The sequence below is a fragment of the Rhyacophila brunnea genome, unplaced genomic scaffold (assembly GCF_057557595.1).
Source record: "Rhyacophila brunnea isolate RB1 unplaced genomic scaffold, BYU_Rbru_1.0 scaffold_11, whole genome shotgun sequence".
NCBI lineage: Eukaryota > Metazoa > Arthropoda > Insecta > Trichoptera > Rhyacophilidae > Rhyacophila > Rhyacophila brunnea.
This window is the reverse complement of record NW_028232763.1, coordinates 23,849,896-23,867,863: the sequence shown is the minus strand read 5'-3', so window position 1 is coordinate 23,867,863 and position 17,968 is coordinate 23,849,896. Positions and strand designations below refer to the sequence as shown.

Genomic DNA, 17,968 nt, shown 5'->3' with positions numbered 1-17,968 from the left:
ATGATTTTCTCAGCAATTACGGGACATTTTGCATCCAACCGACATCCTAAATAGGAGCACCTATCAATTCTGGGACTTTGATAAATACAATCATTCAAGCTTTCACTAATTTTTTTTTTTTTTGAATTAGTATGAATTGTTTGTACAATATCAGTATCAAACAGTAAACAAATCGTTTGTTGTATCTCATCTCTTATATTGTCTGGAAATAGATATAATAAAATAAGATTAAAAAAACTAAATTTTCTTGATATAACTTAATTTATAAGAAAATAAGTGGTGCCAAATAAGGCTTCTTTTATTTTATAGAAATAAAACGGAAAAAATCATTGAATGTCCTTTTAAACTATAAGGATAAATATGTGGTAGGAAGCACGAAAATCCTGGGATCAACTCGGTCAAGAATCGTCCATTTCAGCTGACGACGTATTATTTGGTCGAAATAATAAAACCTTTTTTTCGTCGCCACCGACGCGTACAATATCCCTGTGTTGTGTTCTTCGACGAATCGTACAAGCTCTGTGACCTTAATCAAATCGAACATTTTTAGAGCTATCCAAACATTGGGGTAGCCTCTTCCCTGTGCCCGAAGAATTTGTAATGTGAAGCCCGTTTCTGATAGTACATAGACATATGTAATAATAATAAATAGAAGACTTTCTTTTTTTCTTTGGACATTTATATCTGGGTAAGTATATAATTTGATTGACGCCCGTCAATTCAATTTTTATCTAATTTTAATATTAGTATTTATAAGAAATAACTAAAAATAATCATAAAATTTTAATTTCCTAACTATAAATTATCTTCACTCATTTTAATTGATAATAATTACAAGATAAAAAGAACTTTTATATACAACGTTTTTAATTTTTTTGTTTAATCATATAAACTTGACTTGACTAGCTTAAACGATCAAAAAAATTTGTACTTGATAGAAATACTGAATAATTAAATGTCATTTCATATTGATTTCCATAGTAACGCACGTATATATTAATAATTTAGTTGCTAGGACCCCAGATCCCTCTGGCAAACAATAATGGTGTCGAAATAACTTTTCATACAAAACAGAATTAACTGAAAATGAATTAAATTCTACTTAAATATGGCTAAAAGTACTGAAAAAATGCATTGGCATCGTGTTTTGATATATTCTAAAAGTTTCAAATATCTAGCTAGTCAGGAAGTTAGTTTAAAATCGATTGCAAGATTTGTACCGGACAAATAAGAATACGAGCTAAGAAAAACGTTGTAAAAATAGGATTACGATTTCGGAATAAGTTAAAATAAAATGTAACATTTAAATGTAAAACAATAATAAACAAGCTATCGCCTAAATATAATATAAAGTTCTGGCAATTATGATCAATCGTGATAATTTAGAAAGAATCGATTGGCGAAGATTTTAGATCGATATCATCACTAACAAAAACATATCTTATAACGTATGTATTCTCAATACTTTAGCATCTCTGTACAGAATTATTTAGAATTATTGTTCTCCGGATAGGTACGCGAAAAAAATTGAAAATTCTGTATTTTTTACCAAATTTGCCACCAATAATTAATTATAATTATCTAATAAAAAAATTATTAGCATAATAATAATTTTCAATTACACGTGCTAGGTACTTACTAAAATACTTCAAGTCAAGTAAAATGGGTAGATTCTAAATTAATTAATTAAATAATTTAAAAAAAGCGTAAAACGCTTGTTCAAATATAGATTATTTGCATTAATATTACAGATTTATGTACTATGTTGCAAGGAAACTTAAAAATGTACGTCTGGTAGGAGTTTTTTTAATTAAACGAAAATAAGCATAACTGTGAAAGGGTTTAATTAAAACTGGACCAAATGTAATAATAATATATCCTTTTTGTAAATGACAAAGATTTTACAACCCAGTACCAGTGATGCTGTATACTGCTTACGATGTTGCCAACTATCGTTGAACAAAGTATATCAGGCAGGGTAAGAAAATAATAAACGGTTACATTATTGAGGGAAGATAAATAAATTAACTTGAATACTCCTCTTACCAGATGCACGAAATTCGAATTCGAAATTCGATGCACGAAAAAACGAATACTCCTCTTACCAGATTACGAAGCTTAAAATATGAGACAATTTTTTATCTCATATTTTAATATTTAAATCATAAAAAAATGCAAAATGGTATAAAACTTAATTTTTTAAATGATCCCATATTATCTTATCGTTATTATGTTGTCATTAAAATTTCTATTATAAATTTTTCTCTTAACATAAAAAAAACATTGTTCTAATCTATTACTACAACGTTTTTCTTAGCTCGTATTCTTATTTGTCCGGTAGTTCTTTGTCCGGTACAAATCTTGCAGACGATTTTTAACTAAGTTCCCGACTAGCTAGACATTTTAAACTTTTAGAATATATCAGAACACGATGCCAATGCATTTTTTAATACTTTTAGCCATCTTTAAGTAAAATTGAATTCATGTTCAGTTAATTCTGTTTTGTATGAAAAGTTATTTCGACACCATTATTGGTTGCCAGAGGGATCTGGGGTCCTAGCAACTAAATTATTAATATGTACGTGCATTACTATGGCAATCAATATGACGTGTCAAAATGACATTTCAGTATTATTTCTATCAAGTACAATTTTTTTTGATCGTTTAAGCTAGTCAAGTCAAGTTTATATGATCAACAGAAAATTTAAAAACGTTGTAAGTATAAAAAAAAATCTTTTTATCTTGTAATTATTTTATATTTATTTTAAAAGCATTGATTTTTCTACAGAATAAAAATGTGTATAGCTTGAAATCCTTTTATTTTTATCGAATCTAATTTTGATGCAGTCACGACATTTTATTTATCATATCACCCATCGTCACTTTGAAATTGCCTAGCTTACCACATGAATCGCTATAGTTATACACGCAGTCCAAACTCTTCGTGCCCACTAACAGAATTAACGAACGTCTTCACAAAAATGTATTCATTTTGACGAAATGCTTCTTCACTGTAACCCTAAGAGATTTATCATATCACCCATCGTCAGTCACAGTCTTCCAGGCAGCCTGGCCTGCCCTGCGTGCCTGGCGAATTTGTAATGTAAGCGAAAGTAACGTTTCCCGACACGCCGTTAAAGTTTTGCCTTTTACGGCGTGTTCATAAAACCCTTATCGCTAATAAAACAGATTTTACCTCCGACAGGGACACCCCCCAGTACGAGTACACCGGGTCTTTCCCGTAACAACTCGCCGAACGAAATAATTCCGACGGGATCGAACTGCCGCTTTAGCGAAGACTTATTCCTGTTTAAGGTGAATCGTTTATTTTTGGCGCCGAAATCTAAAGTTAGTTCTTTTCCCGACAAAAGGAATTTCATTGGTTTGTTTATGGCAACGATCGGCATAACTTTTTATGGGATTATTTATTTGATAAAGCTATTGATGCGACGGTTTGAATGTGGTCGTATGATCTAATAACATATTATATAGATATGCATAACTTTCCTGTAGTCATCTCAATTGGATTCAATATTTAATATTGGTTCATAGTTTCAAGGAACGATTGGTAGACGTACGAAAACGATATTGTGTATCTATCATTTAAGTGAATCCACTAAAAAGTATTTTTTTTTCAAATATATATAATAAAATTATCAATTAATATGTAAATAATTTATTATTTAATATCATTGAAAGACAGTAGTTGTCAAACTATTTCGTTTTACGGCGCCCTAAAACAAAGATGAATCAGTGAGATGGGTGAGCTTGTTTTTCACATATTCTCAATAAATCAAACAAGAAACCGACAAAAATATAACTTGAAGTGCGACGGCTTTAAAAACCAACGCCAAGATTACGAGCCCTCATGATAAGATTTTCGGTCAATAGATGCCGCTATTCTCATTTCCTGTTCAATATTAGGTTTTTATTACACGCTTTCTAAATAATAAGTAATCATAAATGTCACATGGCTTACAATTCAGTTAGATTATTTAGATGGTATAATTATAGTAAAGAATATTCATCCTATAGAATATTAAATTGATACCCATATTCAAATAGTCCCAAATCGCAAACTTTTCGTAGTAATTGTGGTATTATGGATTGGGGACATTCGGCAGACAGAGGAGGGAATAATTCATATACTATTTCGGTTCCGTGCTTAAAATTTGAGATAAGTGAAGAGCAGTATGTTTATTCTGAAGGCAACACGTACTGAAGGATTATGATCAACCATTGTCACCATGCACCAGCGTATTAATTTTAAGATCACCTGAAATTAATAAAATTTTCTAATATCATCATATTGTCATCAACGCAAAAGGTTGCTGAGTGCACATATTTTCAAAAATATCCGAGAATAGTTTTTACAAAACATTTTCAATGAATATAATAATTGTGTAACTACATATTTTGATAATGTTAAATTTGTTTAGAGAAGGCGTCGAAATCATTTTGAATTAATAAATAAAAAAATATTTAAATTACAAAATATGAAAATAACTTCATTTTTTTCTTTTTTTTTTCGTGTCTATGCGAGAGATGCGATGAGATCTTTCTCTAAAAACTACCGTGATAGCCACGTCATTATTTATTATATAAAATGTATATATTACTATATACTATAATCCCTTAGCCAAGTTGTCTATACGCCCTTAGCCAAAATATCGATATCAGTTAGTTGAAAACTGTTATTTATATAATTCAAAGTAGATTTTTTTTGTTTGCGATTAATATAACATAATATTATGTGCTTGTAATTATGACTAAGTACCTACCATGTTCTTTGCAAAATTGATTAATTGCGTGTCTTCAAAAAAGCATTTTTAGTTTTATTAAATTATTGTAATTTTAAAATTTTCGTCGATATTTAGCTAGGTACGTCATACGTTAAAAAGGTTCGATAATATTTGTATTTCACCGCTTTTTTTATAAAAAAATATAAATTTTGTTGAAAATTTATAAAAATATATTGGTACTTACGTCTTTTTCTGTTTATCTAATTGCACAAGCCAAGATACATTCAACATCCATTTTTACAACGTTTTTATTAGCTTGTATTCTTGTTTGTCCTGTGGTTGTTTGTCCAGAACAAATCTTGCAATCGATTTTTAACTAACTTCCCGACTAGCTAGACATTTGAAACTTTTAGAATATATCAGAACACGATGCCAATGCATTCTTTTAATACTTTTAGCAATCTGTAAGCAGAATTGAATTTATTTTCAGTTAATTCTGTTTTGTATGGAAATTTATTTCAGAAAAATCCGTAAAAAGTAAAAGACTATTATTGGTTGCTAAGAGGGCAGTCCTAGCAACTTAATTATTAATATATACGTGCGTTACTATGGAAATCAAAATGAAATGTCAAAATGACGTTTCAGTATTCTATATTTGTTTGTTTTTTATCTACTTCATATCAAATACAAGTTTGAGCATAATAATTCAACAGAAAATTTTAAAACGTTGTATATAAAAAGTCATTTTTATCTTGTAATTATTACATACTATTTACTAAACTCGGCGTAGGTATGTACTTTCATGTACTTTTTGTACTCTTCATATCCAGTCTTTTATTTAAAAAGTACCTACTGACACTAATTTTCTATATTTTTGTGTCATATTTCGAACGCTTTGAATTTGTAATTTGTCATGTTCTGTATTAAAATTCATACAAAATAACGCAGTGTAATTAACATTTCGTATTCTATAAAAAATGCTCTTAAAAACATATTATGTTTATCAAATATATTTGATAGTCTCATACCGGCCTTGTATATTTATTTCATGCACAGTGTATTATTGACATAATCCATCATAATGACCGTATGTTACTCTGTTAGTCTAATTAACCATTAAAATGCACGTTTGAACTGTATGCGCCCCCAGTAACCGTCCGCTGGTTTAAAGTATTTAAACTTTGATTATATTGACAATATTAACACAATCTTCCTTTGTTATCAAATTCTACCTGCGACGGATAAAATTGTAATACCTGACATTATTAAATAACATAAAATTATTTTTATAATCTTTCATCATGTTAATTAAGTAGGTACCGTGTGCATGTTTGAGACATTATGTCAATATTTGTGTTCCCTACATAATATTAACGTAAATGTTAATTACTAACTTTTAATCTACGAAGAGTCATCGTACCTTACGTGTACCTACTATCTTAAGTTCAGATTTTTATGAAGTTCAGAGTTTACTGTGTGTGTCAGGTAGATAATAATATTATACTAAGACCAAAGAACGCTTACTAAAATGTCAACGAGATTATTTTCAGGCAAAGAATTAGTATTATACTATATTACTTTATACAATATTAAAATGCTTTAGAGAGATAGCTTTCCAGGTATCGTATAATATTTTAAAAACACTGTTGACATAGCGATCGTTTGCGAAAATTCGAGATAGAAGTAAAACCAGTTTCGTTTAAGGGTTCCAGCCACATTCACCACTATCCATACGATATAGTATAATGACGTATGAGTTTGCACAATTACCTTAACCCTTATTTAAAATCAGATCTCAATATTAATAAGTATAACTATAAAATAAGCGCCTTGGGCTTCATTGTTAGATTCGATATAAATACAAAATCGTACTTATTTTCTATTTTTAATAAAAGTCACTGTGTTTTTTAAATTAAATAAATACATTAAAACTGTAAGTTTTTAAATAACCTTTTATTCGTTTACCCAATAAATCTTAATAAGCTATAATTTAATGATACATATAAACATATTTTATAAAAAATTTTATCGTTAAATTATCAACAAACTGTATGAAATTGTATGTTTCATATTATACTGCTAGGTACTTCTAGTTAAGTAGTAGACAAAGCATTTACATTGACGTACCTATATGGAATAAGTACCTATGATATTTTGTGTTTTATTATGTATTTTTATAAACTTGTCAATCAGACGAAACTGGTCTCGGCTTTTCATAAATATTTGAAAGTAGGTACGTAATATAAATGAAAATATATATTACCTAACTAGCGCACGTGATGCATCCATTTTCATGCCTTGAGTTGCCGGTTCGAATTTCGCGTCTTGGAAAACTGCATGTTATAATTTTCAAAATCTGTTTGGATCCAGAGCATACACTAGAATCTACATCAGCATTGTAGGCGGACCCATAACACAACAATCATTGTGCTTGTTTTAAAAGTTTATTTTTAAATCGATGCTATTTTACCTTAAGTTAATAATTATAGCCCGTAGTATAGTAGTCAACATAAATAACTCAGGTAAAATATAATAAATTTAAAAAAAAAATCTTTTAAAACAGTTACAATGGAGTTCTTTCACGTAAACGGGAAATAAGTTTATAGTAATTATGCTGTAATTTCATTTACTTATCATTTATTTCCGCCGATAAATAATTGTATTTAATTAATGTATGTAGTAATTTATTAATATTATACGAGTAATATTATAAAACGAAATCTTTTCCATCCGTTTCCGGAATCAGTATATGAATGAAGCAGATGTCTAGTACCTTCCTGTAACAGTATCTACTTACGTATATTCGATCCGCCTGCCAATACTTTATTTGAAGGATTTGTGAATATCTCCGTAGCGCAGCCTCAAAAGTCCTTAAAATCTTGAATTTTCATTCCGAACCTCATTTTATAGAAAATACGAGTGGTGCATTGCGTAACCATGGTTAATTAACAATTAAATACCCACCTATTATTTTTAATTAGGTAAGTGAATAAATTTCTTCATTGAATTCGTTTTCTTAAAAATTTTAAAGTTTACTTAAAACTGCTACGTACTGCTAAGTGTATTACAAATATAATGCTGTTGTTTTAATATGAAATAATTCTCACCCCTCTACTCTAATATAACTTGGATTTTTACCACTGTCTCTTTCCCCACCCCACAGTATTGACAATTAATACAACATTACATAAAATCAAACATAAATTTCGGTACTCATACTTGATAAAACTCACCCTGTGAGCTGACACATTTTTTGAAAGAATATATAATATTATGAATACCAAGCAGAAAACACATTTTATAAATCATCATAAATTTTCACCAATGACGCCCATGATGGTCAAACGGCTAACGCATTGGCTTATAATGTCGTGGGTTCCGGGTTCGAACCTGGGACTAGATAATATACATATTGTTTTTCAATGTGTGTTTTGAATCAGAGTTTGGTCGTAATATGTTGAGCAAGTGGCTAGCATCAATTCCTCGTAAAAAAAATCTGTGAATACGAACCTCCACTCTGTAGAGGCCCATAATATGATCTGCTTAGGATTGGACTTAGTCAGAAAAAAACGCTGAATTTCTTGAAAAGAAAGTGGTCATAATTGTAATAACGTAAAATATAATATAATACATTCGTTGTAGTCAGTAAACTAAACGTTTTGTGAAAATGTTTATTTTCTCTTGTCGAAGCTAATGAAAATAATAAGTAAATAAATAATAATAAAGCAAAATATGTATAAAATATAAATACATATTTATTCTTTTTAACACCACAACCGATCTAGAGATCCAATGGCAGTAATGTATTTAGTAATATAAGTGAAATAATCACAAACACCCAGACTTTGATAAAATCACATAAATATATTGTGCCCTCACCAGGTATCAAACCCGGAGCTCCCGGATGAAAAGACAGCGCCATACGCAATGCACTACGAGAGCCTGACGAGAGTTTCTCGACATAGCAAGCAATATTTTAAATATTTGTCCAACCAAATGAAGGTTTGGAATCACTGGCTTAGATACAAAATACCGGTTCATTTGAGTTTTATCGTAAACATAAATAAACAAACAATATTTTTGTCACCAGTGTTTCCTTTAATGCAGGCGAGCAAGTCAGACGATTTAGGGCAATGCCAATCTAAATAAAACCCTTTACAGAAAAAACAACATGGCAACCAGACTAGGACATCGTACTAGCACACTGTATATCAAAGGTCGGTAATCTTTTCAACATGTAGGGTGTATTGTAATGTAAAAGTTTTCAGATTTCTACACTGCAATGTACCTACTAGTTACTAGTATGATAGTCTAGTCTTGTTAGCTTCTCGTTAACTATGAATTATTTTATTTAGTGTGAACACAAGCTTTGAAGGGATCCCACATTAAAAGTTGATTGTCTCACTTAACTCAATCGAGTAAAAACCCTTAAATATAACATTTTATTATAAAACGTTGTTTCAGTTTAATAATTCAATACCATCTCAATTCTGATTTGTTTCTAGTATGTGCATAATAATATTATCCTAGGTACATGACTTTTTTACAGTACACAATCAGTTATTATTCGAGACATGACGTTAGAGGGAATATTGAATGCCATAGTCTCATATTTAAATTTTCTATATATTAATACACATGCAAATAGTAAAAATCACTCACTTACATGGTATTACTATAGATTATTTTGCCCTATAATGTTTTAAAATAAGATATAATACGTAATTAGATTTTTTCTGAGATACGTTGTATTGTACTCAAATGCGCGTTTCAAAACGTGTTGCTAATTTAAATTAAAACATAAACTTTTTAGTGGATGCTTATTAACTTACCAAAGTACCTGCTTTTCTGACAGTAACAATAATATGTACCTATCACTCTAGACGAGCATCAGCAAGAATGTAAGGATCATTACCATCTTATAATACATAAGAAGTCATCTAATAATGTAGTATATATATATTAGTACCATTAAAATCTATGCATAATGTATTAACAAATCATTATAATTGTATAAAAGTAATTTGAACAACACTATTATTTATTAAAATATTTTTTTACAATTTTCCTAGTCTAAAAAAATTTCCACTTTACAGATAATTATTCACATATTTAGTTACTCAATAATTACAGTTTATATCACATTATTACCATTATTTATATATATATGAACCAATAAATTCGATAATGAATTCATTATTTTGAATGTGAAATAATTTATTAGTCTCATGTATTATTAAAATGGCCTGCATTTATTTCGATGTTTTATTTTAAAATAAAATAAATATACAACGTTTCATTGACTATTAATTACCCATAATAATAATTAATTACTACGCAAAAACTACTGCAACGGTGTAATTATTATGTTGCGTTTTTTGTTTCGAATTTGTAATTTATTACGTGGACATCAAAATAATATATTAGTATAGGCGGCCCTCGACTTTCGTAATTGGTTCTTGAAAATGTGTCCAAATGTTGATTGTACAAAAGTAAAGTAATGTAAAAAAACATCAAAAAGTATACTTTAAATTATTTATATATCAATGGGTATAATAACGTTAACGAGGCGTATTAGCAGTCAAGTGTTTTATTTATACATTTATTTTGTTATAAGATAATTGAATACCAACCTTTTTTTTCTTTTCTTAATAACGAGTTGTATAACATGATGTATCTTTATGAATTGCATTATTAACAAATATCTAAATTTTATGAAATGTACCTACGAAATAGCGAATTCAACGAAAGTAAAACGTACGAAAGTCGAATACTATATTTTTTTTATTTTTCTGCAATTACGTAAGACTTTTTCATTAGTCCTGATAATATATAAATTATGTCCTATACCTATGAAATAATTAAGTTAAAAAAGTAAATTGCCATTTCCGATGATAACCGAACCCAAGGTCATGCCATAGTGGACCTTGACCGGAGCACATCTGCCACATAGTGGAAGTTATCCGAGTCGTTTGGTCCATGCACTGGATCAAATAAATACACACAGAGAAAACAACATGCATTATTTACCCAGCAACCCACGACATCATAAAGGGCAGCTTTACCAACGTAGGTGTCGATTAAATAAACTTAATAATAACTTATTGCATTAGAAGATCGTCATTACATTGATACCACTGATTTTTACCGATCTTATAATTTATATGAACTTCACTTCGATTATATAATATGTGTCTGTGTGTGCATTTCATCAACAATTTCTTATTATATAATCACAAAACCACCAAAGGCCTTCTTGTCTACTTTCAGTATAATATTATGTTCGGTATACATGTCTCAATTCGGTAACAGTGCATTGTTGCATAAATTCACAACTTAACTGGAGAAGTACTTTGAATATGTTGAAAATGTAGAATTTCAGTTAAGTTAGGGGCTGAATTCTGAACACTCATTAAACTTTGTAGGAAAGATATTTGTGCTACTGAAATGAAATTTTTTCTTGACAAAGGCGTCACATTTATAATCATACATAAAACATAAACTTTTTATCATTTAAATGATAAAATAGTATTATTTTAAACATCTGTAGGTACTCTAACTTATTTGATAAGATCTCCATGGTTTTATCAACACGCGCATTAGTGTAATATGAATATATTCAGTGAAATATATTCAATTAATGTGAGTAGATAAAGTATCGAACCGACTTCTTCCTCTGCACGAATTCGGTGGGAGGTCGTGGGAGCAGGACATATTTATGTCGCTACATTTCAAAATCAGCCAAGTCCACCTTTAGGTATTTTTTACTTTTTTTTGAATTGCCGAAAAACTACTGCTTTCTAACATTTCTGCATTATTAAAATGTGGAATTTATTAATTTTAAATATTCTATACTCGAAATAATATAAACTTTCACCCTTGTGACTGTGTATTTGATAAAACAAATAGCTGTTATTCTCCTATTCATCAATTATGGACTTGGCTGATTTTGAAATCTAGTGACACATATTAATTATTAATTAGTATTCAAAGGTGCCATACCTTAACATTACCATTCGATAAATACTAAAATAACCGCAGAAAGATTAGTTGTATATTATATGAATATGTGACTGTATATTAATTAAATACATATTTTAAATAAAACTTTAAATTTGAAACAAAATCATTTAAATAACTTTGGTTGACTTATTGAAAAATAATAATTACACAGTTAAATTAAGTACCATATTTTTTTCTTACAGGTAACATTACGTGGTGCTAATTGGGATACGCTTGACATCGAAATTCGCGGGTCCAGAGCTACAGTGGGTCCATCTACCTTGGCGCCTCAGCCCGACAATCTACCCATAATTGGTAAATAATAATATAAAAACATTATTTATTATAATGCAGGGAAAGATATCAGAAACGTAAGCAGAAGGAGTTTCTTTTGGCTATACAATCTCCGTGGCTCATCGTCTTGGGCTCAGGATTGGAAAAAATTGCTAGGTATTTAGTTACCAACCTTTGATTAAAGATCCAAAATAATCGGTTAGAGATAACATTTCTAAAAATCAAGACAATCAACTTTTGCGTTTTGTAAATTCTAAAATATTACGTATATAATCGACGGAGTTGTACATAATTCAAAATTCCCTGATATAAACATAAATTTATACTTATATAGAAGAATAAAAAAAACTAGGAATTTTTCCTGAGATCTAAATTATGGTAAATTTGAATGCATCGATATAAATAATCACAACAATAATATATACTTCTTAATTTGGATTGATTGATTGTAAACAACTAATAATTTTTGTGTAGTCAAAAAGAACTTCAACGATGGTTATAATTTGTATGTTGTAAACAATCAGAGTCATTATTACACTGAATTATAAACATCCCATTTCCACTCTACTATTTTAGCTTTCTATGTGATCAATATTTTTCCAATAGTGCACATACTTTCTGTCTCTAAATAATGAATTCTACTGCCGGATGAAATTATAATATTTTTAATGTATTTTTAGTTTAACATAATAAAATCATAAAATATATGTTGAGGTAAAAACCGTTTTGTAAGAAGGAGCATATTTTCCGTTTTGAAAGGAAATGGAATGGTTTAAGTTGAATTTAGCTTAATATGAATTATTATGAGAATTTATGAGACATACCTTATAGTTTTCGTTGCAATATCAGTTATCTCCATTTTTCCTAATATAATCACAAAAACTATTGCTATATCGGAATACTTAGGCATACGTAATATATAATAGTATCAAATAATTAGAAAATACAGGAAACTAGGAATTATTCTGATTATAAACAAATTATATTTCTCAATTGATATATTGTACTGACTTTGCAAACTCAATTTCATTTGTAATCTAATTATAGTAGTAAATGGAACATTTAATTGTAATGAAACAACACATCGTAGAAAAGTACGTAAAGGACAAAAGTATTAACGAACTTAATTTCAAGAAAATAAAAGTACCTGACTTTTTAACCAATACCCTCGCATAGCAAAATAATGATCTTTGTCGGTCTTCTTTATTTGAAAAGTAGAATTAAACTTTTATTATAACCGCGTACTATCTATTCTGGGTAAAGTTTTAAATGAGCTTTTTTACATGATGTGCACTTCAACGTAATATCTTTCAACTAAACTTGCAAGCTCATCGTACTTTGTTCCCATTCTACAACAATAGACGTTGTCATACGTAGATAATCACTACATAATGCCACTTAACTAATGACAAAACCGTAAAATATCATTTATCATGATATTATAGTCATGATTTTGTAAATTTTATCATATATTTTTTCGGTAATCCATCTTAATTAACATAACTTTTGTCGTATAACCATTTTCGTTTTTGATGTAAGTATGTTCAATAGAATTAACTAGAGGTAATTGATACTGTTTCTAATTAATAATAATATTAATTATCCAAAGATGTGTATAAAAATAGTATTCTTGTTTGAACATAGAAGGAGGTGAATTAATTATTTAGAGGTGATTTAAAAATCTTGAGAGTTCTGAAGAAATAATCATAAAAGGCTAATCTCAAATCTCGAGAAATTAATTTTCCGGATTTTCGAAAATTATCATTTCTCGAAATAGATCAATGGGATTCTTGAGAAATCGTCACTAGGCTAAGTTCCTCAATAAAATTTGATTTTTTGGTTATATTAACCGAAATAACAAAAAAAAGTCTCGATTTTGTCTGTGAGCGGAATTTTTAAAACTCGCGAAAATTCACGGCTGATTTTTTTATTTCCTCTCTCTTTAGCTTATTTTTGTCGAAATCTCGGGAAATCTATAAACCAATCACAAATTCTCGAGAAATTGAGAATTTCGAGAATCGAAAATAGAGAAATCATGAATTTGAATCCCAAACATTATTACACAATTATATTAAATAATAATTATTGATATATTCAACATATGGGATATGTTATAAGAGCTTTATATTAACTAATTGTATTTTTAACATCATACATATTAATAAATTAATAATGCAACAAAATTTAGTAGTCAGTAATTATTAATGTCATAGTAGTCATTAGTTTTATTTTAACTAAATTAATGTATTCCTGATAACTGATTTTTTTTAATCGTAATATTTTTTTATATAATGGTTTACATATTTTATATGTCGCGAATTCAAATATAGCTTTAAAACACTAAGTTATTCCATGCATACCGTTATTCCTAGTTGGAAACTTTTCGTGTTTGTCTGCTTACGTGACTTGTCGATCACTAGAAAACTAAAAAAATAAACTCACATCCTTTGTGCATCGAAGAGCGATTGAATTGAACGAGAGAGCACCAACTCAGCGGGCGTATATCCACACAGCGCGGGGTGACATAGCACCATGTGACAACTATGGAGATGTGCGGCTTTCGAAATGCCATTTCCTGTAAATGAAGTCAGAAAACTTGTGACGTGGAAATACAGACAACAATCCGTGGACGGACGCCTCGTACTTTGAAATATAAACACCTCGACGATATCTGATTCAGCCAGCGTGTTACACACATGAAAATCAATTTTGGATACAAATTTATTTAGGAATTTATTTATTTGCTTAGGTTTTTGAAAGTGCTTCAGCGATATATTGAATTATTTTCCCGTAAAAAAGGGTTGATTCGGTCATACGCTGTGTTTAATATAAATAATTTATGCCATAATTTAACCACACAGAGGAAATAACAGCTTTCCTGAAAGTATATATTTTTTATAAAACATATACAAGTAATTGCAGTTATTAATGACTAAATTTCCTGTGTATATAAATATACTAGTATCAAATAAAAGAAAATACTCGAATTTTTCACAAATTCTAGCTTTCACCAACATCGCTTTAGTACTCCATATAATATCATCATTAACAAAATTAATCTTAGTCATTATATCTAAAAGAGTAAAATACAGGCTTAATAAATTCATAGTGAAAATATTTCAAAAACTCACATTAAATGGCGACTATAAAATCGGGATATTAACAATTTCTGGACTAAGAAAGGTCTTTGGTAATTCAATCGATGATTACGATTTCAGAATAAGTTAAATTAAGATGCACATACATCATTTATGTAAATTGACAATAAACGCAAAGAAAATACAACAAAGTAGTAAATTCCTACGGTAGCCGAGCGGTAACGTATTGACTTATAATGTCGTTGGGCTCAGGTCTGGAAAATTTACATGTTGTTTCTTTCAATACGTGTTTGAACTCAGAGTGTGAGCCTAATATGTTGATCAAGTGGCTAACATGCAATAATTGTATAAACTTTAAAAAAAATCTTGCCATATAATATCAGGTTTTCAAAAATGATCATCCTAAACCTAAACCTAAAGCGCAAAGTGTTGTCTCTTGTATCCGTGTGTCCCATGTGTGCTTCTCTTAATCATCTATGCGTATGAAACGTGGACCCTAAGCAAAAGAGACAACCAGAAACTTAGAGTAGCACATCGTGGTATGGAGAGGTGCATGCTGGACATAACGCGAAAGGACAAAAAGCGGATTGATTGGATAAGAAAACAGACAAGAGTTTACGATGTAATAGAATTCTAGTCATCCAGTGGTACCCAAGAGGTACAAAACGTCCCCATGGTAGACCTAGAGGCCGCTGGATCGATGACATGGTTAAATTCTGCGGAAGTACGTGGCAACGCAATGCACAGGACCGAAAGTAGTGGAATCAGCTTGGAGATGCCTTCATTCAACAGTAGATAGATTCAGGCTGATGACGATGATGACATACTCGTATATAATATTGATAAGAGTATGCAATGTGATATGTGCTGCCGCCATACAGCGGTACTCAAGAGATACTAAACGACCACAGTTTGGTGGAAGTAGTACGTGACAGTAAAGAATTAGGGACCGAGAAGAGTGGAGGAAGCTAGTGCAAGCTTTCATTTAGCAGTGGATTGACCCGACTGATATATAAATACGTATTTAATTGGTTGAATTATCAGCGTAATAATAAAATTTTAACAAGAATAAATCAGAGTCTAACAACTATGGCATAATTTATTTTAGGCATGCTTAAAATGTAATACATAATATAGGTATATTCAAAATCCAATCACGTCAACAACGATATTTGAACAGTTTCCAATACATTCGCATACAAATACCCGAGTCAGCCGTAACTTACCTCCTTCACAAGTTAAGTCTTGGCTTTGTTAAGTTCTCAATTATTTTGTCATCTCAAAACTTACCTAAACTGAATTTGTGATACACAACGTGTCTACGTGGCCGGTGAGCGTAATATCACATATGACGATCTAGCATAATTTTGAAACCCAACTCGAAAATGATAAATATAGAAATAATAGTTTTGATTCGTATCTCGCAGTATTTATAATTATATTACTCATCTGATACAATGAACTTGCGTAGATATTGTCAGTAATGGTGGTGCAAATTACAATTCTAATTATATTTAGATGCTAATATTATTATTACTTGGTCTAAGCTAAGACATCGTTTAGTGTTGGTCTACTCGTAGTTGTTCTCTACTCCAGAAAAAATCTGAAATCCTCCATGGCTCAAATATTATGATGTATGAATGTACAAAACTATTAGGTATATAATGAATTGGGTTATTTCATTGATTTTTTTACTTTTTTTGATTCTCGAGATTGGAGTATTCTCGGATTCAATAATATGTGATTCTAGAAAATTTTATATTGTTTTATTGATTTCTTGAGAATTCTCAATTACTTTATATTTACGGTATTATGAGAGCAAATTGTTGTGAATTTCATTTTTCAAAAATCTATATAGATTCGAATAGCTCTTCCTGTTAAAAAATCTATCCTCATACTTCCTGCTTCTAATTATTTCAAATTCAATGTCGACAGCTTATTTTTCCAAAAACAATTAGAAAACAAAAAAATATCGTAAAACAATAATCAACTATTCTGATTATTTGAATCACAATCTCTAATCAAAGTTTCCTAACGTTATAAAAAAATTTCAATACAATGTTTTTCCGATAAAAAAAATCCTCTAATATTTAGTTTGACATCAACTAAACAAAATCGGTGAAATATTTGGTTAGTATTTCTGAAATATATTATCTATATTTGCTGCGATTTTTGTGATTCAGTGTAAGTTACATCAGAATGCTTAATATTTAACAGTAACTTGGACTAAAGACGTAGTCGTGTCGTCTCATGTAATACCGTCCATATAAGTTGAGTTTACGTGCATCGCCAGAGTTCTGAATAACTTTGCAAAATTTCACGGATAACTTCGTTAAATATGACTCAAAGGGGCTTCTGTCACCTTATAATAAATAAAATGAGTGTTTCCAAACACCCGCGATGAAGTATGAATTTGTTTATATATTTTATAGTGAATTTATCTCATATTGTTCATCTGAGACATATTTTCAGTTGTGGCATTTTTATTTTTAAAAAAATATAACCTTTTAAAATATGGGCATACTTAAATGCCTAGCTATAATAATTTTAGTTTCCTCTGAGGAAAATAGTATTAATCGGTTTTGTTTGAATTTGTTATCACATGAATTTACATCATCATCATCATCATCATGTTGACTTGTAGTTTGTAATTTTCAATTAACAAAACAAAAGTCTGTATTTTCCTGATCATTTCTTTGCTAGTAAAAATAGTGATCTTCATATTTATTGACACTTCCAGAAGGTGTTTTATTTGGAGGGCACCGTTTATTAAATAAACAATTCTTCTAAATACATTTCCACAGCATTATAATTAATGAATACCATGACGTA

At 29.6% G+C, this 17,968-nt stretch overlaps 1 protein-coding gene across 1 annotated transcript in view; it reads left to right on the top strand.

The window, feature by feature from the left end:
* Positions 1-17,968, top strand: part of LOC147078505 (opioid-binding protein/cell adhesion molecule-like) — a 439,789-nt gene that overhangs the window by 399,564 nt on the left and 22,257 nt on the right. The window contains exon 8 of the mRNA XM_085957293.1: positions 11,948-12,059. Coding sequence (XP_085813419.1) covers positions 11,948-12,059 — 112 coding nt within the window. The remainder of the gene's footprint in view (positions 1-11,947; positions 12,060-17,968) is intronic.